Source organism: Crocodylus porosus, unplaced genomic scaffold (assembly GCF_001723895.1).
Source record: "Crocodylus porosus isolate Cpor-Errol unplaced genomic scaffold, CroPor_comp1, whole genome shotgun sequence".
NCBI lineage: Eukaryota > Metazoa > Chordata > Crocodylia > Crocodylidae > Crocodylus > Crocodylus porosus.
Window position 1 is genome coordinate 9,319,749 of NW_017728913.1, and position 24,305 is coordinate 9,344,053.

The window sequence follows — 24,305 nt, forward strand, 5'->3', positions numbered from 1 at the left end:
ACCTAGAGAAATAGTACCCTGAGGAAACTTAAATATAGCCTATTTGTAAAGGTGATTTTATTTAGCTAGAATACAGCCACTTGGGCTGAAATAAAACATGCTATTACATTATTTTAATAAAAGAGAACAGCAAAAGAATTTAACAGAGGCACCTGCAGCAGCATGTTCTTATATAATGGCAAGGTCCATCACTCAACAGGAAAACTGCAATCTGGCTATTCATCATTTCTCTCATTCTCAAACAATACATCTACATGTAGCTACACCCCTGTCAAACTACACCCTGGCAAAATACATTTCTTTCTGTGAACCTGATTTTCAAGTAACTCAATTTCCTTTTTGCTGCCAGAAGAAAGTAAAAAATGTTTACTATACTGCTGACATTGGCTGGTGCATGGAAAAAAGTCATCTTTGTCCATATCCTGAATTAGCCTTTTTGAAGTGCTCAGATTGACTTACACTGAAAAGACTAGCACTGGACAGAATCTCTACACGGATGCCAGCCAAAATTTGAGTTCAAACACTTTCAGAATCAAAGCAGGGATTCTACAAATGTGCTAATTTCTTACTGACACCACCTTTAGTACTTAAAGTACAAAAGTTCAATCCTTGTAGCATTAAACCCCTTTTTTTACAGCAACTAAAATGGAGTATAAGAATCAGCAGTTCTGAACATTTATTGCAAACATAGTTCGCATCCCATAACAAAAGTTAAACTGGGTAGGCTCAGAGAAAGCAAGTTCCTTTCCCAAATCTTAGATTAAGACATGGCACTGCAGATATGTGAGGCAGAAACAAACTGGAAGAGTGGAATGATGGACAGCAGGGCAAGTGTAACAAAAATATTTTGTATAGATTAGCTGTATGAACAATGTCTTAGAAGAGATATTATTAATTAAAGTACAATGGCTGCTGACAGTTCATATCAGTTTAGCATACCTTTGACTAGTGCATATCCCTTCAGTAGTCAAACACCCTCCAAGGAAAATAACACTTCACAGAAGCCACAATGATTACCCATAGTAACATTCAGACTCGGGGATTATGGGTTAACTTTTAACTGATTCAGAGTTATTGAAGCTGAACACTTAATAATAAACAGAACTTCTCAGACCTATTTCTCATCAATCTCAAAAGTACTCGGCTTCCTGGGTATTGATTTCAAGAACGTCAGAGAGAAAAAAAGAAATCCTCGCCATTTCTCTGAGAAAATGCACCAATTCGCACTTACCAGAGTAACAGGAAGCCTGGACCATCATGAGAAAAGGAAAATGCTTGACTGTTGCTTTTTGAAGGTAGTAGTTCTGAAAAAAAACATCTCCAGGAAAAGAAAAGAACCCATCTTGCTTTCAGCAGCAGCTCCCTGTCCTCTCAATGGTGCCCTGAAATAGCTCAAACCAGTTGGTAGATTAGTTCTAGCACCTGTTCAATCAGGAGGCCCAGCACAGGCTTTGATAAACTAAAGACTACCAAGCCTTTGAGAATGTAACCCTTGTTTTGCACCTCACGTAAGAAAAATGAACAGTGCGACAAATCCCACGTTAAGGAAGCTTAATTCACTCAAGCCTCGAATCCCCAGTGAGATGATGTGCTTTGGCCGCTCAGTGGAAACTCTGTGAATTGAGTTGGGAGCATGAAGGTATGGTCAAGTCCCCTCAGAGAAGATAGGGAGTAAGTCTACCACTGGTGCGTGCTTGTAGATATAATTAAGGGTGAAGTGGACGGATAATTTTTTCCTGTGTTGTGTGGAGGTGCTGCCTGGTGTGCTCTGCTTGGTGTCCCCACTCGGCATGCTCGTTTTAAACCTCTGACCTGCACTCCCCTCCCTGTTTTTTCATTATTCATCCTAAGAACTCGGCTGTGCCCTTTTCCTGTAGCCTCCTCAATTAAAGGAGGCCAATTGGAGAGTTGGTGGGCTGGGCCCACGTGTTTTAGAGGTGGACAAATAGGCCTATGTTGTGCAGAGAATCAGTGTTGTGTTTTCAATATTATATTAATGCTTTCACTCTCATGAACAGAGCCCCTGCATCTTCACGGCTGGCACCACCATCTCAGGGACCTAGCTGTTGGGATTAAATAGAGTGATGTAACCACAGCACACTTGTCAAGGATAAGGATTAATATTACACAATACCTCCAAAGAGGCAGTAACAACATCTAAAAAAAAAAAAGCTAAGGCTATCTGCTTGTTTGGTGCCATCTCGCTACCATTTTTATATACCCACACTTTAGCTCTAAGATCAAATACCATTATTTCAGTCAGTAACACAGTATTCTGAAATTAATTAAACAAAAGGAGAATGTTTTACATTTTCTACTTAATAAAGTGCACCTGCATAATATAACAAATGGCAGAGAATATCTTACCCTCATTACTATGGATGTTAATAACCAACTTACTCCATGGAATTAATGTTAGTATAATCCTACCCATTTTCTCTTGAAATCAATGCAGATTTCATATAAAGTGATGAAAAGAGCAAGCACTGATAAACATCTTTTACATACTATTCAGGGCACTTCAAGGTAGTATTAAAGGCTGCCTATACATGTATTTGGGGTGGGGAAGGGCATTGTAATTACAGCAGCTCCCAGATAGACACTCTAATTAACATGGTTCACCATCACATGTATTAATCCCATGCACATTTCAAAATGGCTGCAGGATGCTTTATCTAAGACTCATTCAATGAGCTGGAGGTAAAGCACCCCTGCAGCCATTTTGAAACATGCACGGGCTTAATACATGCAATGGTGAGGCGACTGTGTTTTAATTATAACTGAGTATGCTCCATGTCCATGGTGTCTGCTCCAACATGTTCTAATTAGAACATGATTGAGAACATCTATAGGCACCCAAAGTGATCAATAATCACTTAAAGATAATGGCTACCAACTTTTTTTAACAGGAATTTTCAGTCCATTGCTCCACATGGACAGTAGTATGCAATTTCACTGGCATCAGTACTATTACACCAGTATAAAAATGGTGTAAAAGAATGGAAAATCAGGCTGGTGTTGTCTCAAAACCCCGTTTGCACAATGAGTATTTTTAAAATGCACTGAAGGTGGTGGTGATTTTCTCTACTTCAGGTATATGCTGAAAACACAAGAACCCAGTATGCAGTATTGAAGATCTCAATTACAAATGCCATTTTATTGAATTTCTTCACTCAAACTGAATTTTCTCATTCCAAATCTTGCTTAAAGAGACAGTAATTAAATGCTTAGAAAAATGGGACCTGTTCCAGTAGGCAGTAAGAGAAATGTATATATTGATGCAGATATGGAATGTAATTTTTAACTCAGATCACGAGATACAAAGAAGATTTTTATGCAATACACTTACAAAACAATACAGTTCTTTTCACAAATATTTTCACAGAATTCTGCACAGCAATCTCGTAGAAAAGTAGAATTAGGCAACACCAAAATAACTTATTGTTCCTTAGTATAAATTTTTTTTTATTTCCTACGAGGAAGAGGAGCTAATTTATTAACATGATTGGACAGGATTTGACTGGATTTGGTGACAGCAGAGACTGAAAGAATTTGTTGCCATAGACAGAACAAGATGTGGTATGTGCTACATAACTGTGGCAGTTAGTTCTAATAAACTCTGGTAAAATGGAAAGAAAGCCTGCAAGTCTAGAGCTTCTGCTGAGGTACTGAGGCAACGTATGTCTGCCTCATGGTGCTTTCACAGTCAAACAGCAGAAGTGTGCTTTGGTACTTGCTTCTAATTAAAAAGAAATGCTATGTAGCTTGCTAGTCTGAGGACATGTCCAAACTCCCCAAGTTAGTTTTGATTTTGAGGAACAACGAACATTTTGGTGTGCTTTGAGGGGATATTGGGTAAAAACTAGGAGGATTCACACTTGATGCAACACAGACGCCATCGCTGATTTCTCTCTTAACTGCACAAAACATATAACTAAAAAATGAACTAACTGTCTAGACCTAGAAACATGCTTGAGTAGCAATATTGATGGAAACAATTCCTCTTAATGTCCAAAATTACATTTATCATAATTTAAATATTACTATTGATTCCAAGAAACCTCAGTGCTGAAGAAGTATAATCATTTGGAAAAGTACAAGACAAAGTGTAGTACAGGTAGCGCAGATTAAAATATCCCAAATTTTATAACCCATTGTCATTTTGTTAAAATCATATATTCCTCAGGTTATAGATATTCAGATGGGAAACATCTTTCTCCATAATAGAGTTAGAATAAGAGTTTTAACCCTCTTGAGTTTAGGTTTCTTTTCATACATGGATCAAAATAGACTTCTTATTATGACTAAAAATATAGATTTTTAACTACAGAACCCAGCAGCCGTTTTTCTGCTTCTTTGCCCTTTCCCCCAAAAAGTCAAGCAAGGTCTACAAAAATAGCAATTAACTTTAAAAAATAGTTTGCTTCTTCCAGCAAATTTAAGTTACATTCAGCTCTAATATAGCTATTTATAATGAGCAATCCTGTGGCAGGATACTGAATAGAGACTTTGTATGTCCAGTTTCAGCAGCTGCTTGTGTCAGTGCTAGTCTTGGTCTGTTTCAACATCAGTATCTTGTTTGATATTCATGATGCCAGCGATTGAAATCATTGTAGAAAACGACTATGCTTCCAGAAGCCATACCCGTCATTATGCACCTATGAAAAGCAAAGTTTTGAAAATTAATCATGTCACATTCAAATAAGTTGGCATTATTTTTTTTGAGGAAGAGGAGGGTGGAAATGAATGGGAAGAAGGGTAGAAGACAAGAGACTTTTCTTCTACTACCTCTATAACTATCGTGATAACTAAAATATCCAGAAAAAAACCCTGCCAATGTAGCCATTAAGGACCTAAGCCAAAGCCCTATGAAGACCTAAAATATAAAAATATTCACTGGAGCTGCAGGTAAATCAGGCCCTCCTGGGCTCTCATGTGGACCCCCCCAAAAAAATGAGTTAACTCAGATGAGTAACCACTCCTGGAAAATGTTTTGTTCATATCCTGGTCCAACAGATGTGAATCAGAGAGGATCAAGTGCACAGACTTATCTGGGAACATCTTAGGGGTAGGACTGATACCAGACGGTCCTCAAGTGACAAGAGCACATGACCCTTTATGAAACAGTTGCTCCATCCAATGACTACTGATTTTTTTTTATATATATTTTTGCTGTGCTGGAGATAGTGCTAGTAAAACATCAGAATGGAGGGGGATGCAAGAACCAAGAGGCAGGTAAGTGTATTTCAATTCATTCTTCCCAGTCCAAGAAATAGGAATTGGCAAATGACCTACCTGAGAAAGGAGCAGGACCACAACTCCTGTAGTTTTTTTTCTCATTGCCTGTAATATTATCAGTCAGCCGGAATGGGCTTTTATTTGGCAATCAGCATTTTAAGATATTATTATTAATGCAGTCCACTAGTGAGGTGTTCTGCACTCCATATCCTAACCACTGGCTGACTACTAGCATGTCTTTACGACTATTTAAAGAGCCGTGATCTCACTCATGACCACATTTTAGCAGTCCCAGTTGCTAAAATGCTATCCTATTGTGAAACACAGTATATCAGGAAATTTTGTGTCATCTTATCTATCTTCTCAAATTACAAAGCTATTATTATTATTATTAGAGCTAGCTAGACATCAAAATTTCTATTCTGTGAAAAGTTCTGACTTCTTTCAAAAAATAGATCTAATTTAGGATGGAAAGATTTTCCAATCTTCCATTTTGCTAAAGTAAAAAATGTTCATTTTAAATACATTTTTTATTAATTTTGTTCAGACATTTATAACCAACATTTTACACACGTGCACACACACTGAGAAAAAGAGAGAGAGAAATGTTAAATATTTTGTGCTGTGTTTATGTAGCCCCCTAGGATACTGGGCTGCAGGTCTCTTAATATGGTTCATAGATGCCACAGTAACACAAATAAACACAATATTAAAGCTGCAGTAAAAACAAAGCCTAAATGTTTGAAAATAACACCCAGTGAAACATTTTCATTTCGCTGACACTGTACTTTAAAAAATTCTAACAGCTTTAATTATGATAAATGATACATTATGTCATAAAAATTATTTGACAGGTCAATCCAAGTGAAGACACACTGATCCCTGTATAGGCTTCCCCAAATAGAACTGGGGTCCAGCCAAAAGTGACACTAAAAGTAATTTTAATATCTAGAAAACTAAGATTTTCTGGAATGGCTGCTTATGGGAACACTTACAATGAAGAAGGGAGAATGACAGCATCAGATGAAAGGTTTGGAGAGAGCAAGAAGGGTGGTGGTGTCTTGGATAGGAAGGAAGTACCGGGTTCAATCTGGTTAAGGTCCAAAAATATCACTAGATTTTTTTAAAGCAGATTTTACAAAACATTTTGAAGTGTATCTAATATTAAGATTGCTACATGTTGTGTGTTCCATACTTACTATAAGAACAGGCAATTTTTTAACAAAAATAATGCTTAAAGATAGATTCTTGAATCCATATTAAGGCAACATTCCTCTTTTTTCCTCAACTTTTCAGATTAAGCAGAGGTTTTATCTGCAATTACAATTTCAGTTCATGTTTTCTTTAAGAACACAAGATAGTTACTTGTCTTAATTAATAATTGATCTCTGTTCTCTAGTTGCATAAATAGGTCAAAGTCCACTGACATCAATGGATCTATACCAATTTATACCAGCAGTGTATTTTGTCCATCAATAACAATATTTATTATTTTGATAAAGGTAGCAGGTTGAGGACTCACTTAAGATTAGGGCCTATTGTTCTGGGCACACAGAAAGAAACCACTGCTGCCACATAGAACAGTGATGCCAATACATTTTTAGAAAGAAGTTAACATTTTAAAAAACACCTATGTGATTCAGGTGTCCAGGTTGCAGCCATTTTGGTCTTGAGTCAAAAGGAATCAAAACTCATGGAAGAGGTGATATCTTTTATTAGACCAAATAGATATTTGCAAACAAATTATTTTATTTATTTTCAAGCTTCTGGGTGCACACACCCTTCAGGAGGCATAGGAGAGAGCAGTGATTGTAAAAGTTCTTCTTTTCATTTCTACCTAGGAGCACTTTTATTCCTATGTGATTCAGGAGCCCAAGTTCCATTTGAAAACTACATAGGCTGCTAAATAACTTTCAGCTGCAGTTAGGTCTTAAAAGCCTTGGGCTCTTTTGAAAATTGTTTCCACAATTTCTACTTCTAGATGATAGTATATAGGATAATTGCTAGCTAGAGGCAATTCCAAATATCCAACTTGTAAACTGATGTTTTGTTCCAAAAATGCAGACTCTAAACTGTAGCAGTATTGGCAAGTGACACAGGCAACAAGAAAAATATTTACTGTTTATCCCTTGGAAAAGTCTTCAGAAATGTCATGTCTTATATGCAAATAATAAGTAAGAGCTCTACAAATGGAATTCAGTATTTGCCTCAATGAAAAAAAGTGTGATGGGAACCTTGCGTCTCACTGGTTTTTTTTGCGTTAGCTTTGAAGACCTACATTTAGGGATTGCTTTTTTTGTCTTCTAAGGTAGGGAAAACAACCTAGAAAGGAACGATGTAATTTCTACTTCCATCTATTTTATACTGTATATTCACAGGCCCAGAATTTGATCAACAATAAAAGTTTGCCAGTCAGACTCTTGAATGAGTGTTCACTTCCCCACAAAGAGCTGCAACACTAGAAAAGAACAACAACTCTAACCTGTAACCACAACAGAACAGTGCACTGAATTCTCTATACAATCACCGCTGAACAAAGGATAATACAACAGAGAAAACCTTTTTGTTTACACTTTCATGGCATTTCTTACGCTGTTTCATTCTAATAAATCTCTCTACGAAGTTCTTCTAATCAAATTTCAATCTCACCTTTGGTCATATGACAGGGCCATAGATCGGATTCCAGCATCACATCCTGGGTACGCAAAAAGTTGCTTGAGGTCCCAAACTTGCCATACCATGACAACTCCATTGTCTCCTCCTGTAAGCAGGTACTGTCCATCACGGCTCAGCTGGATTGCCTAAAAGGAAGTTATTCAACAGCTTGTTAAAGCAGCTTGTACTACTTTTGTTCTTGCCCTTTTGCCTCCAAGGAGGAACTTGCTACCTCTTCACAAGTTTGTCTCCAAAGGCACTTAGTATTCCTAAAAGCATTTTATAGTAAGGAAGCCTATTTAAAGTTTAGGATAAATGCTATAATCCATATTTGTCAAAAAGACATAAAAGATGTCTAGTGATTGGCCTAGTAATTTAAATTTTCTTTGCTATAGCTATTTCATCAACCAAAAATTAGGCATCAGGAGATTTGATTTTCTAATCAACTATCTTCACCAGAAGCAAGGGGCGCCTATACTTGAGCGCTGAGGCTGATCTGATGCACTGGAACTCCAGCTGGAACGGAGGAATTGGCCCGCTCCAGCAGCCTCCTGCACCTTGTGTATCACCATCCCCACACTTATAAATGGCAGTGGGGGTACTTGACTTAAAGCTTGCAGAACAAACTTTAGTTCAAGTACCCCCACTGCCACTTCTAAGCACAGGACACTAATATGTGAGAGACAGCAGCACTTCTATTAGAGTGGCTCTCAGAGCCTTCTCAGAATTGCTCCTCTTACTTCTCTTGGCAACTCCAGAATCACAGAAGTAAACATCTGCCTGCTGTTGTTGGAAGGAAGTTGTTCAACAGCGAACACCTTCATATGCTTTCAGGGCTGCCACAAAGAGAAGGGAAAACACCTTTTCCCTCTTGCTGCAGAGATTGGGACATGGACCAATGGCTTCAAGTTGCAGTAAAGTGGGTTCAAACTGCATATCAGGAAAAACTCTTCACTTTTAGAGTGAGACACTGGAACAGACTTCCCAGGAAAGTTGTGGACTCCAACACTGTAGGTGTTCAAGAACAGATCGGACAACCACTGGTTGGGGATGATTTATGTGTAGCCATGCCTGTGTTTTACTATAAATTTTTCCCATGTTTCTGGGCTTTGCTGCTTGCAGGAAGGGGTCAAAAGGGGGGGTTGGACTAGATGACCTCTTGAGGTCCCTTCCAGCCTGAATTCTCTATGAGTCTATGATTTATTTTCTAATATCACCTTCTAAATATTTAGGAAGGCTAAGAAAAGAGGAAAAAGGGTCTGAGTGCTCCAATCATTTTGCTTTTTATTTGCTACACTTCTAAAATTCAGCTGATGAAAATCCATTAACCTTATGGTCATGGTTCACTTGAGTTTTATACTTGAGGCTTTGAGAAAATATCCTGGTCTAATTGCACTGGTTGGTGGAACCAAGGAAAAGTAGAGAACACTCAAAGAAGCAGCTTTTGATATTTTCTTATAATGTTACTAAAAATACATTTTTGTCTAGGACAGGGGCAGATTAACACACAAGACCATGGGGCCTGGGCCCAGAGGCTCCAGCCAATCATGGGCCCCTGGGGCACCACGGCTCAGGCAGGCATCCTGGCCATGAGCATCCAGGATGGGCAGCGTGTGCCTCCTCCCTTCTCACCAGGCCAGGGCCAGGGCCAGGGCAGGCATGGGGCTCCCTTGTGGGCAGTGGCGGCTTCCTAGGGCAGTCTGCTGCCAGGAGGCACCATGGGCAGCAGACAGCCCCGCTCCTGCTCTCTGCTATCTGTGGCAAGCCGCCAGGATAGGGCAGAACAGCCCCACCCCACCCAGCCCAGCAAAGGGGTGGGCAGAGGGGCAGGTGAGCAGCTGGGGCCGGTGTTCATGTCCCCTCCCCAAGCCAACCCCAGCCCTAGCCCATCCCACAGCACTGGGGGACTACAGCTGTGGGTGTGCAACACCCACTGGGCAGAGGGGCTGGGGCCGCCTTCACCCCAGATGCACCAAGGAGGCCGGGCAGACCCAACCACACCCCCCAGGCAGGTGCAGAGGGAACCTGCCCTTGCCTGGTGGGGGCCTTCAATTTTCTGTTCTCTCAGGGTACCAATAAATCTTAATCCACCCCTGGTCTAGGTATGTGCCAAACAATATATGGCAGCATGATATGAAGCCTGGCACATATAAGTGGGTCCACAGGTCATTTTGAATAAGTTGAGCCAACTCTAATTCTTATTTTCTCTATTACACAGTATGTGAGTTCAGAGAGAGAGAGGAAGGGAGGTAGAGGGAATTACATACAAATATTCTACAAGAACTTCCATGTTGCAGACTCAAGCTCTCAACAGTTAGGAAATACCAGCATTAAGACCACTTATCCACAGACAATCTTAATTCAGCTGTTACTTAAGCATGGGTCTTGATGCAGCAGTGTTAACCGTCTATAACACTCGTCAAAGATCCAGCCCATGGTGCTACCTCTGGGTCTCAGACCAGCCCTACACACCACATGCAGCACCTGCAGTTCAACCCCTGAATGCTATGTCCAGCATATAGAGCTGGTCTGGTGTGAGCTGGCATATGCATCACCAGCAGGGCTGGAGGTGGTGTGCATGCTGTGCATGGGACCAGTCCAGGTCACCGCATGTGGTGCACATGGCTGGTCCAGGGCACATGCTGCATATGGCACCCATGCCACATTGGCTCTGGGGCCTGAGAAGCAATTTATGGTGCTGCACACAGCATTTAAGTCCAGCCCGGAGTGTGCACTGCATGTGGCATGTGGCATGTGGACCTGGTCCAGAGCACACACTGCATGTGCTGCTCATGGCTCTGTGCACTAGAACTGGTGCCTGGGGCTGGTCCAGGGGGCCCAATTCAACCTATGGATCAGCCCTACGCCTCTCACTCAGCCTGTGGCCCAGATGAGTTTGATACCCGTGTTCTATAAGATAAGTTGGTAGGTTCATTTTTCAAAAAGCAAACTGAGGAAACCACTGGAGTTCCACCAAGCAGATCCACACTGACTCCCACATGGCCATCAGCAGCGCTGAAACCCTTATGTCCAGATACAGACCTTATCAATAATGTTGTACCCTCCATCCAAGCCTCCTTTTACTCTATTCTCTTCCACTCCTTCAGGCTCTTGCTTCCCCTTCCTCTAATGTCCCCAAGACTTCTGCAATTTTCCTTTATCCCTCTTACTCCTCATCCATCTGTGATCCAGTTGGTATGCCTCTGCTTCTTCATTCTGTTTTGACACCACTACAGAAAGTTAACAGACTAACTGGTAGAAGCAGGAGACCATTACCTTCCATGTACTGAGCTGGAAATGGATTTAAAAATGTTTTTTCAATGCGTTTCACAGAAATCTGCTTACAGTCAAGGAATGATGCCCAGGAAGCCTGGTTTCTATACCAGTTTTTGCAAAGTAGTGTCCCTCCTTTGACTAGAAATCCTTTCACCCTTGTCCTCCAATAAGGATGCCATCCTCTACTGCCCCTCTTAATTCCTTTCCATCCTTATAATTATCTTCCCCTACACTCGCAGCCATCCCCCAAGCTTCCTACCCTCTCCCTTTGTTAGCTATCCACTGCCTTATTCTCCAGCTGTTGATCCCCTTTTAGTTTCCTGCCTCCTCCTGGTAGGGAGACAGTTCAGGCTCTTGATGCTTGACAGGACTGAAAGGGTCCCTTAGACCTAGGAGGCCTAGTTACCTGAACATAAGTGGGCTAGAGTGCATTCATGGAGCTAGCATACACCACAGGCTATGTTATTGTGGAACCTGTTTTTGTACAGAAAAAATTCTGATGCAGCTTGTTTTTCTGCTAGGGTCTGATGACAAAAATGCTTGTTATGAATCAAAAGGTTTGTTATGGCACTCTACCCATATCTGAAGCAAATGGAGCCTAGTACCAAGAAGAGGAGAGAAACAACGATAAAGCAGGCAAAACCAAGTTGTCGATGAAAAACAGAAAATTGGCCTAATCGGTAGCTACATGACTGAAGGACTGTAAATATTACCTGCTTTTCCCTTCTCTTCCCCTTCTCTCCTACCCTTTCCCTTACCCTAATGGTGCCTGAGAACTGAAAACATCTGATCTCCCTTCAAGGAACCAGTGCCCACTCTGCAGTACTCGAGATGTGTATTATTAGGACTGGTAATATGCAATTACTTAATGCTTGGAGTTAATACTTTAAAGTGCTCAATAAAACTGATTTATTAAAGAGTTAATTGGTTTCTCATTTGGAGGGAATTAATAGGTCCTTGCTTGGAGAAGATAACTGGGTCCTCATTTGGAAGGAATAAATGGGTTCTCATTTGGAGATAAGCATATTTTAAGGCAGTATCAGCTCTGCTGTTTGCTCTTGCTCCATGTAGGAGGAGAACCAGATACCACCTGGTTATTAGGGCAACACTGGCACTCAGCGCTGCCTCTCAAGTCTTCATGACTCCACCTTTCCTTCTCTGCTCCCTTCCATCCCCACTGCACTTGCAAATTTCTCTCTTACTTTATCCTATTGCACTCAGGTCCTCATTCTTTGCCTCCCATTTAAACCACTTGTTTCTCAACTTCCAAACTGGCAGATATCACTTCTAGAGGTGTATGGCACTTCTGTGGCCCTTTGCTCTACTAAGCATATGCAAAAATATTTTTTAGAAGTTTATTAGTTGGTTCAAGTTTGGGCAGATTTTCACCTGGACAGCGAAAGAACCCCATGACTCTTTAGCCAAATTTCAATTCCTGAACAAAAGCATGAAGACACCAAAACTTTTCAACAAAATATTTGCAAGAAGCTAATGAAATCAAAACATCACTTTTTCCTTCAAGGCCGTTTCATGAGATGGGTACACTGTTTTATAACAGAAATCATAAAAACAAAAGTCACCACTTAGGCAGACGCATTGCATGGGAAATTTCAACCAAAAGAGTTACAGTTAAGAAATGTTATAAGTAACTGAAGACAGGGCCTTAAGATATTGGAAACAGGTAATTTTTTCTGCAGAGGTTGCTACCAGCTCTGCCTGTAATGAAATCCTAACTACTTAAAAATACGATCCTGTCTGTGCATATCCGAAATGTGATCCTGCCTGTGCGTATCTGTGTTAAGTTCTACAATTCTTTTGTAATCAGTATCTGAGAATTTTCTTTATAAACTGCTTTGAAAACAAAAATAGTTTCTTTAACAATTACAGACTTAAGCTATATAATTTTTAAAAATGGGTGACGTTAAAAATACTTATTGGTTTATCCAAAATCCTTAAGCAAAAAGCTTTATGTCATGATACCTTCTGAGTGTACAATGGGTTTCTGTACAGAAATATATCACAGCCTGGAGCTCCCAAAGTATCAGGTCATGAAACCTGTTAGGAAGAAGGAACAAGGCTATAGGCACTCCAGGCTTTCTGTGTTGAAATCTGCAAATCTTGTGACACCCATATGCATTATGTATTATAATCTCTGTTTCTGAGTAGCTTTTAATATTCAAAATTTGTGATGTGTTGTGTACTCAAGCTCCTTAGGAAAAGAGTTTGTAATATGTAGAATTTATAGCATATGCACCCAAAACCAGGGGAAATTGAAATACAAAATGTTCTATTCATACAACTTTAAAGTGGTTATGGAGATCGTTGACAGTTCTAGAAACTAAAATATTAAGGTCTTCATAATAATAAAGTCAGCTCCACTGCATATACATGTTATTTTTATTCCTGTATCTTATTTTTTTATGATGTTAATCTATAATTTAAAAAGTATGAGAGCTAATAAGCTATTATTACTTTTATATTTCCTCAGTTTTTAGTGTTTACTATAGTAACCTTAGTGTTACAAGAACAAACCTTTAGGTTTAACGTTTTACTTAACAGAAGTTTCAAAAATAATATAATTCTTATATTTTAATTTTTTACATGCGAAATAAAATGTCATAATGACAAAAATTTAAAAAAAACAATCCTATTCTAGGCAACTGTGTTTTGAATTAGAATTATGATAAATATGCCCAAACTTAGGAAGAACTGTATGTAATGTATCTTTCAAAGCCACAACATGAACATGGAAAATTAAACCTTAATTCAGATTACTGTCAAACATCATGAACTAAAACTTTTCCCAAGTGACAAAAATCTTCCAACTATAAATTATTTCCATCACTTCTCACTTGTGTTGGCACAGAAAGGTATACTAAGCACCTCCCACATCAGAAAGATGGCATGTTCACTGTCCCAAGGAGCTTAGAAAATAAACTGGATGGAATCTAACAAGGGTGTAATAAGGCAATAGGCGGGGGGTAGATAAAAAAATGAGGTGATATAATAAAAATTAGTAAAAGAGAAAATTGCACACATGATGATAGTGCATCCTGAAAGCTAACAAACCAAATAAAATTATTAAAAAGATCATTCATTAGAAGTAAAATCAATATCAATTTTTTTCTTTCTACAAATGTCAGCCTCCGGAGGGTATTTTGAAATTGCAATGAAGACTGTGACAAATAATTATTTGCTACACTTATAAAATTCAGCTGATGAAAATCCATTAACCTTATGGTCATGGTTCACGTGAGTTTTATACTTAAGGCTTTTTACTGGAGAAATGCTATATTAAAAGGCAAATTAAAGCTATTAATCTTTAACTCTTGCACTACCTGCAAATTTCAGTATTTCTCTGATCTCTTGATTAAATAAAGAATAGACTTTGAAGGCTTTACCAATATCTATGCCATTCTAATAAGTCACCTGCTTGTCAAGAAAAAAAGCTGTTGATATATATATGAAAAAGGTCACCCTGTCAAAATTTCAGTTTCATGACATGCCCCTCAGGATTTTACAAACCAAAGGATGCATTTACTCTCAAGTCCGCCAACCAGTATGGGGGAAGACATGAATCAATTTTACTGTTCTGTTTTCCCCAGTGAAAGTTATCTAGAATTCTACTAAGTATAAAGCCCAAACAGCTCTGCCGTCTAATGCTTCTCACAACACAAGAGCCAGACACACAAACAATCCCCCAAGTGCACAATTTAAGCAGTGTTCTAAAAGCTTCATTTTTGACTTGTGCTTCCTTGAAGTCTCAAAATTTTGTGCAAATACTTTAACCTCTCAGATTTCTGAAAGGCCGTGCTTCATAAAAAAGCAAAACCTGTCACCATGACAGCATTGGCTTACAGCAGTAAGAGTCTGTTAGGTACTTCCACATTTCAAAACAGACTCAGGAAAGGAAAATAAATTGGTTCCTTTGGGTGAAATAGTGTACAGTCTTTGTTTAAGATAAAATAACTCTACTTCTCTGAGCAGGCTGTCCACTTAGGTTGAACTTATTCATTAAGACATCTAAACATCATATGGCAGATATGCTGCGATATGCTGTTACCCTGAGCACCGTGGAGCAATACAGTACTTAAAACAAAAACAGGTGGAAAGGGCTGATTAGAACCTGGGTCTCCCCAGAGTGTTTGAAATCCTCTTGCAAGTTTTCCAGGACTGCACTACAAGAAATGAAGCGGCAACATTGCTTTGAGTATGACAATGGTAAACGGCTACTTTTGTCAACGACATCTGGAAAGCAAAAATGACAATGACATACAAAAACCGAAATTGGAATTTTACTGTTATACTTCCAGCCCTATTCCTTCATCTTCCTCCAATAACAAATAATCAAATTGTCAGCCAGCACAGCCAGTGGGCAGGTACTATTCATTTTAAATGCCCCTACTTTAATTACACAGTTGCCACTTGCCTTCTACTATGATAAAGTGCAGAAGCTCTGGGAAAAAGGTTGTGGATTGTTTAAGCCTAAAACCCAACTGGGACTGCTGGGAAAGGAAAAAAAAACCCACAAAAACACAGAGAACATGTTTTCTACTACCCTACGGAGAGCGGAACTTCGCTGCCTCAAGCAACATTCCCCAAGCTGTGGGCACTGACTGAAACACTACAGAAATTGTTTTAGCCAACAAGGGATTTCTAGATATTTTACAGATTTACTAGCCTAGCTGACAACATAATCACAACTGAAAGTGACATATTATCAACACTATTATTGTAAGAAGAAATGAAAGAGAAAACACTCTGATGTGTACTTGTTTTAAATGAAGTGTTGGGGCAGGGGCAGGGACAAGGGTAGGGCCTGGCTGAGAATCAGAAAAGCACCTTAACAAAGACAGCAAACTTTGCTAATCATTCTCATAATATATGAGAAAGTGCATGTTCCTGTCCCAGGCCCTTTTTTTTCGCAAACTGGACATAGATACTAGTTTCAATTTCTTAGGCATTTTTTCCAGTTGTCCAACATTGCCTCAAACAAATCTGCTTTTGTGGCTCCCATAACATTCAAGGATTCTGTGCCCCCTTGCCTCCCAAAAAACAACACTAGTTAATGGAGAACAAACTACCAACTGCAGCTATTTTAAACTGCGTTCTCCACAATCAAAATAGCTGATGCTCTGAAAAAATTAAAAACGCTGGATCTACAGGATTTTATTTGCACCTGAGTTTAAAAGGGCAAAAGGATGAGGGGAAAGGGCATAAGTGGAGCAGGCTGAAATACTGAAAACTCAAGTCATAAGGCAAAAGATATTTTAAAGCAAGTGCGTGTCAAGTTACAAAATGTTAGCTCCTGTAAAGAAAAAGGTTAAAGCTAGTAATATACTTTCAAAGTACAATGAAATATTACTATCCCTTTAGAAGCCTCTTTGGAAATATTTCTGTCTCTTTCCTTCACTTGTTCTCTTTTCTATTGTAAGTCTCAATAAAGTCAGTGGTGATGAGGATACAAATTTATAAGTGCTCCTAGTTTTAAAAATAAAGGTAAAACATTTGCTGCCTATTATGCTATATGCTGAATATATCACTATAGCGTACTGTAAGGTGTGATAAAAAAAGAACAAGTTTGGTGAGAAAGCAGAAGTTACAGACCCTCAGTAATAGGAATACTGTATAGCTGAGAACTATATTTTTAAGTGTCCATGTTTATAACAACAATTCAAAATTTTAAAAATGTATCTTTTTATTAAAAGAACGTATTTTTAAAAAATCACTTCAGGTTTTCAAAATATTACCTTACTTGATATATTTTATTCTCCTCCCTGCCCACCCCCCATTTCATCTCATTTGGGCAACAACCAGAATGGCCAATTTAGTCTCTTATCAGCTTCACTTATTGAATTGTTAACATGCTGCTAGGTGCTGTACAAACAAGAAATAAGTCACATGCCTTGCTCTTCAAAGAGTGCAAAGTCCAAACATGGGAGAAACAAGGCATACAATGATCAATTAATTGAATACTGCAGGTTAACACCATTTTTGCCTCAATTATTTAAAAACCTGAAATGTTTTGCTGGCTATACAGTAAGGTTCTAAGCTTTTTGGAAGTAATACATTTTTAGAAGGAACATAAGGACTAAGTTCTGGTTCTCAAATTACTCTAATGCTAGCGTGTTCGGATTTTCAAAACTGCAGTTACTTACATTAAAGTAATTTCTTCATTATTTTTATTAAAGCTCTCCCCATTTCTTTTACTATAAATATGCTGCCTAGCAAAAGCAATCATCATCCTTTTGAAGTCCTATGTGCATTTCATTCTTTAACTTTCTACTGAATGTGTGTTCTTTTTCACTTGTTCACAAAAAAGTGACAACATTCTTAATTGTTGTTACTCAAATTTCTGCTTAGTTCTGGCATAACTGTCAAGTTTTGAAGTCCTCTGTTCTATGTCATGTGTGATGTTTTGTGCATGTTGTTACTTAAATTATCAAGAACTACTTTTATTATTAGCAACTGATTTCCACAAAACCATGAACTCAAACTACCTTCTGGCTGTTCTTTCAGGAGTTGATCCAACTCAGGAAATAGGAGAGAAAGACCCTTGCTTGCCCATTCAGCAGGTGTCACAGAAACCTTAGTAGCCATAAGATGAAAATGCCTGCATGTTTTCTGAAGCCAGACTCAGTGCATGACATCTCATACAAGGTAAAAGAATGTGGATAGACTGTCAAATGGGAGACACGTGGCAGCCCTTTTTCCAGCTGGAGAGGTTGATCATTTTGACTCTTCAGATATTGACAATCTAATACCCTGATTCGTGTGTGTGTGTGTGTGTGTGTGTGTACACACATCTGTGCCTGAGTGCATGTAACACGTAGCATATTCTTCTGTTCAAGCAAACCCCCAAAATATATTCCTAAACAGGCTGTAACACCCTCTAAGGTTAAAATAATTCCATGCATGATATCTGACTGCTCAATGACACAAGTCCACTCATTTCTCTTACTTGTTGCATGAAAAGAAACCCGGAGCAGTTCCACAACTGCAGGATTATGTGCAGTCTATTTTTAATCTATGAGACCATAATAATTGAGATGCATTTCAGCATATTTACCCTTATGTTATCATCTGTTTCCATAGCAGCCTGAAGTTTTCCATTCACACTGAATACACAGAAAAGGCCATTTTCATAGTATACGACACAGTGGCCTTCTCTTGAAGCCTGTATAAGTTTCGGTCTCAAGGAATTTTCAGGACCTTCTAATGTCCTCAATAGGTCTCCATTCATAGAATGTATGAGACATGGTCCTTCTGTTAAAAAAGAATGAAAACTAGTGGTTACTTTCATATCAAATTAAACCGAAGACATGAAAGAACAATTAGTAAGCAATGGCTTTTACTATCTTCTTAAGAACTTAAGGGTATTACCATGATATATTAGATGCCAATAAATTGAAACAAAATCTCCTGCAAAGCCTGGAGTTACAGAAAAGTAATAAAGGGATCACCTATGACTAGTCTCTTGAGGTTAGATTTTTAAAGATGCACACATGTGCAGGTATCCAATTGCAACATTTTGTAAAAAATCCTGATATGCATTCACAGATCAAATGTCCACATAAACTTCTGTGCTTAATTGTATAGCCATGTATTTGTGTACTTACTTGTGTATATGTATTTAATTGATAACAAATACAGACAAACACTTGACTTTTATCGTGTCAAGTATTTACATGCACAAATTAAGTGTTTGAACTTTTGAAAGCCCAGCTGAAAATACTGTCCATAATCTAAGGACAGATGAATAGTTAAAGGTTAGTCAGGGGCAATTTATTATAAGTCAACATGATTTACTACAGGCAGCATGGTAGCAAGCAAGTTTCTACGAAGGACTTAAAGATGTCAGAGCTGGGATTTCATAGATGAGCTCAGTGAGAATGAACACAATTACTACAAATTTTAGTTGAATATGCAAATATATCTTCGATCAAAACACCAAAACTCCTTATCTCCTAAGACAATCATTGCTGTACCTCCTGGGAAGTTATCCATAATAAAAACAAACCCCACATAATTACACTGCATTCTTGAGAATCTCTGCAGACAGGCCAGGAATTCAATACAGTGAGCTATTTTGTTAAAACTATATATAAACAAACAAAAATAAAAAAGTAACAGGGGAAATCTGCAAAGTTGTTGACCATTGTGTATTTTTATAAATACTAAACTGGCCTCTAGTTTTAGAAAACTTAGGGATTTCTTTAAGCACAATTCTAATGTGTTTAAAAAAGCCTGCATCAATTAAAATAACCACATTGTTTAACATGAAGTGGATGTACCTAGAATTATCTCCATCTACCTAGACTGCATTTATTTTCTCAATTAAAGCAAAACTTCAGGAATAAGATGGAAAGTAAAATTTTTGAAAAGATAACATCAAACTTTACCTTTTGAACCACTTATTACCAAGCCAAGTTCAGCACAAACTGTAGCACAAGTGATCTCATAGTCGTGTCCTGTCAAGATGGCTCGGGGAGTGGCAAAATCACCTTCAGTGAAAACAAGAATGAAAAGCATCTTTGGTTACGATTAGTCTCTTGAATCAACATTTTCAGTAAGTAAATGAAACATTTCATTTTCCCCTGCTTCTTGATTAAACATTTTCCAGAGCATTTCTGTATTAGATTAGAGGATTACAAGTTTCATGCTCCTGATTCAAAATACACTCACAAAGCAACAACTTTCAGAAGTTCAGTTTGCTCACTTATTAATGATGATAATATATAATCCAACACTATATAACTCAGACACCAACTAGTTTGAGCGCATAGTTCTCCCTCTGTCTTATCTGAGAAAGATTAGCAGGTCAATCAGGCTAGGGACAGAAATTACACAAAAACTGGTGTAAGTGATTGGAAATTTGGTTCAATTCTGTAACACAACAGAAGTTCAGTGCACATAAACTGCTTTCAAAAGAACCAAAACCGGTTTAAGGTAAACCTGGATGGATGTAATATCAGACTTACCTGATTTAGGTTAAATTGGTGTACTGAACTTCTGTCCCAGACCTCCTCAAGTTAACTCACAGTCCCCCAGCATCCCAGGATGCTTTGCACCTCCCCTGCAACACCCACCTTGCAGGGTGGGCAGACTAGCTTTGGCCCAAGCTGTCTGATGCAGCCAAGCAGGGAGGCATACTCGACCACCCTCTGGCTTTTGGCCTGGTCCACTACAGGCATGTGGCTACATTTCCAGAATCAAGTGAATGTCTGTTCACTTACTTATTTGTTCAATCTAGTTTACAGCTTAGAGTAACCTGCAAAGATTAAATTGATTCAGCCTCAGGCTTTTGATTCTTTGTACTTAGCCCTGTTTTATAAAAAAAGTGTAGATACCGTTATAGTAAACAACAACAAAGGGAAGAAATTACTATGTCAGGACAAAGGAAGGCATCCACTGATTGGTTTCATTTTAATCAATACCTGGACCATCAACTATGAAGCTTAAATAAGCTCCTCATAAGAAACAGTGCAAAATTTAGCTGGGATGTAAGTACATACTCAACTGAAAAACCTAAAACAAATGAGTGTTGGCTCTATGAGGCAGTTAGCCATATGCTTTCCTGAGTCTTTAGAGTCCAGTACCTAGAATGTTGTAAACAGAGGAAAACTGCAGACCAGACATGTTTTTATGAACTGCTGAACAGGTTAGACATATATTTTCTCAAGACAAATATGAGCATCGGTTTTATTCTCAAACCCAGACATAGAAAATGTGAGACTATGCTATGAAGCTCCTTAAAATGCTTCATACCTTATCTCAGGGCTTTTCACTCCCTTAGTTCTCCCAGAATGCCAGCATACCATAGAAAGCACAATGTTGTTTTTGCAATTGCTGTCTAATTATTTCAATTGGAAGCCTTTTATGAATCATTAAAATCATTAAAGTTCTAAGGAATGCATCTTTGGTGAGGTTATCAACTTTCCCCTTTTTTGCAGCAGGAAATGCTTTCACTCCAAACTAAATGACATGGCTGCTTCTGTGGGATGCCATGAAAAATGGTGATAAAATCAAATGTTGTTATTTTTCTTTTTTAAAATAGAGAGTGGATTTCCAATGAGACTGAAAGAAATAGTGCCAAGTGATTCCAGTAACGGAAAAGCATCTCATTTGTTATTCAATTGCCATATTTCAAGGTAGACTTAGGTTTGAAATTTTTAAAACTGAAATAGAATTAGCACAGTCTGATTAACAAGTCTATCTGGGTCTTGTACCATGCTCACCAAAGTAGTATCAGGTGTCTCATTAGAAAGTATGCAGACTTCTAAACTAGCAAAGTACCCAGACCCTTTCCATGTACAACAAGAGTTTCTAATGCATAGGAAATTAAATTAATGCAGGATTAATCTGTGTAAATTAGAAACATATTATTTACTCTCGATCTATGCTTTAACTCTGACCATTTACAATAATTCCCAGACTATGTAGCTGTTGCATACAAACAGTCTTTTAAAAAAGGTCATACTCATAATCTATGATCCAGTATTAAACTGGGGATTATAACCTTTCAAAATATGATTTTTTTCCGCATTAGTGCTGCAATACAAATTTAATTTTATTATAAAAAACAAATTTGAAAATTAAAGTCAATTTTTTTGTAATAAATCAGGAAAATATCCGTGTTTTTTTTTTTTAAAAACTACTAAAATAATATCTAGCAGCAACTCAGTAAATGGTCCCTAATCTCTAAATAAAGAACCAATAAATGATATAGCTTTTGTTTCATATGAAGTTTGGCAAAATGCACTCAAATCCAGGAAGTATGGCAGACAGTTCAGAAGAAAAAAAGAAAAACAAATTAAAAGCATAAGGTTAGACTTATGATCATTAGGTACTTCTCAGGTGACTGATTTCACAAACACTCACTAGACATTTAGAGAAATTTTGCTCTGTTGAACTTTCCTCACCTAAATGCAGAACAGGCAACTTTGAAAGCGAGTAAAACAACACTGTGGGGACAAACCATGAAGTTGCACAATTTGATTGCAAACAATTTTATATATTATAATAGTCACTTCAAAATCTACTGCAGCAGACTTATTACTCGGTATTAAGTTCTATATTTTTAATTCAGTGTTTTCTCTGATGTTCTCCACACCATACAGTATGAGGCAGCTCCGTGCTTTAAATGTTGTTTTGTTCTGTTTTAATTGAGATGCTAATGTTAGCAAGTCTGGTTTTATTATTTAGCTTGGTGTTCAGAATTTGTATTCGACATAAAACTACATAAATCAGTGAGGAATTAGTCCACCTAACATATTCATTACATATTTTAATAAAACAGAATAGTTTAAAACCTGAAATCATGAGAATGAAATGTACACCACTGACTCGAAGTTAATTAGTATAAGATGACTGAGTTTAACACGACATTTAAGAAATTACTTTAAATGCAGTTATTAGGAGATAGAGGCAAAGCCGCAAGTGCACAAGATGCTTACGTTAAGCACTTATTTAAGTCGTTGGGTTGCTATTCTTAAGGATTCAATTTATTTAAGGCATGTCCTCAGTAGTCTGCAACATATTCTCAAGACAGAAGGCCTTTCCTCCAGCAGAACATGGATTGAGATTACCTGTTTTCCAGTATATACTATAAGATTTCTGTTTATTTCAAAGTTCAGATGCACCATATGAACTAAACTATAAATTCATGGTTAGCTAGAATATATGCAACCTCAAATAAATTCAGTCATCTATTATTAACTTTTCTTAGCATTCATTTCTTCAATGAAAAAAATAGATAACGGCAATATGAAAAGCAGCTCCTAAAGAAGTCTAAATGTATGCTACTTCTCTGAGTGAAGAGTCAAAAATAAATACTGTAACACGTGAGCCCCATGAAAAGTCAGGCTGGGTCTTTTGATGAGAATGTTAAGTATTTAGGGGCTTGCAAAGCTCTGATTTTCCAAATAATAGGGTCAGCTTAAAAGCAGAGTATAGACCAGAACGGATTTCTTTAAAAGCTTTTAAACTTGCTGCTTCAGAAGATTGTCATGGTTTTCAATAAAGCAAAGAGAAAATTTTATTTTGTCACTGGTTTAAGGGGCACCACTTCAAACTTTTCTAAATTGTTTTAGGGGAACCAGCTTCTAGACCCCTTTGAAAAGCTGGGGAAGTAACTTCAAAGGAAAGAGAGTCTTTGTCCCTTAAGCAGGTTTACGACCACTGATGCAAACCCTAACTAAGGACTGAAAAGAATATCCAGTGCATCTTTATGGCGATTCTTAAGGAAGATGAACAAGTCAAATGAGATTAAAGATAGCCCAAATCCTGGCACTAACAACCAAGAAGCACAGTTTTACAGATGTGCTTTTCTCAGCATAATATATAATATGGTAATATCCTTAAACTATGCCACTCCTGGATAGCTACTTAAAATCAGTAAGTATAAGAATCTTGTTGCCTTATACACATTGTAACAAAATTAGCCAAAAATATAGTTCTTAGGATTTACTACATAGAGAAGCTTTTCCCCCCTACTATTAGGCAAGATGTTTTACCTTTACAGTAACCATTCCACTTATTTCAAAGACCTCTTTAGAATGACGATAAACACTTGCTGCAAAACTGTTTTCCCATAGAAATTTACATAAAATATCACTCATGCTTAAGTGACTAAGACACATTTTAAATCATAAACTCAAACTTAGAAGATAAAAGAGAAGCCTATGATATTATGTGTGCAGCAGTATTTCACTGAAAAAAGCTAGATGCTTGGAAACTGCATTTAAAAAGGAACAGTGGGGTTATAACAAAGTCAAAACTTTCTTCCAGGTTTACAACATCCAGAAGTTACTCCTTCCTGGCTAACAAATAACTGTTTAGTGTTGCTGGGATTTCCTCCTCTTAGCTTTCAAGCTTTAGTATTGTTAAAAAACAAAACAAAATCATGACAACTTTAAGCCAGTAGTGAACTCCTTATACAACTGTTTTTACGTTACAGTGATTAACTTAAAAGAGAGCAAACAGTAATTTTTTTTAACAGATCTAAACAGGACTGAATATACAACTTAAAACTGCCATCTTGCTATAATGCAAGATACCCTTTTCTAAAACTAGTTCTTGACGCAAAAACATTCAGCAATGTGTCTGCTTCTTTTATACGTTATACTGAGAAGGCA

At 37.9% G+C, this 24,305-nt stretch overlaps 1 protein-coding gene across 9 annotated transcripts in view; it reads right to left on the reverse strand.

Annotated features, from left to right (window-relative positions):
* Positions 1-3,129: 3,129 nt before the first annotated feature.
* Positions 3,130-24,305, reverse strand: part of LRBA (LPS responsive beige-like anchor protein) — a 580,756-nt gene continuing 559,580 nt past the window's right edge. For all 9 annotated transcript variants that reach the window (XM_019534457.1, XM_019534459.1, XM_019534455.1 and 6 more), the window contains exons 53-56: positions 19,572-19,673; positions 18,239-18,435; positions 7,888-8,039; positions 3,130-4,658 (exon numbers count right to left, since the gene is read on the reverse strand). In XM_019534457.1, coding sequence (XP_019390002.1) covers positions 4,568-4,658; positions 7,888-8,039; positions 18,239-18,435; positions 19,572-19,673 — 542 coding nt within the window. In that variant the 3' untranslated portion in view covers positions 3,130-4,567. The remainder of the gene's footprint in view (positions 4,659-7,887; positions 8,040-18,238; positions 18,436-19,571; positions 19,674-24,305) is intronic.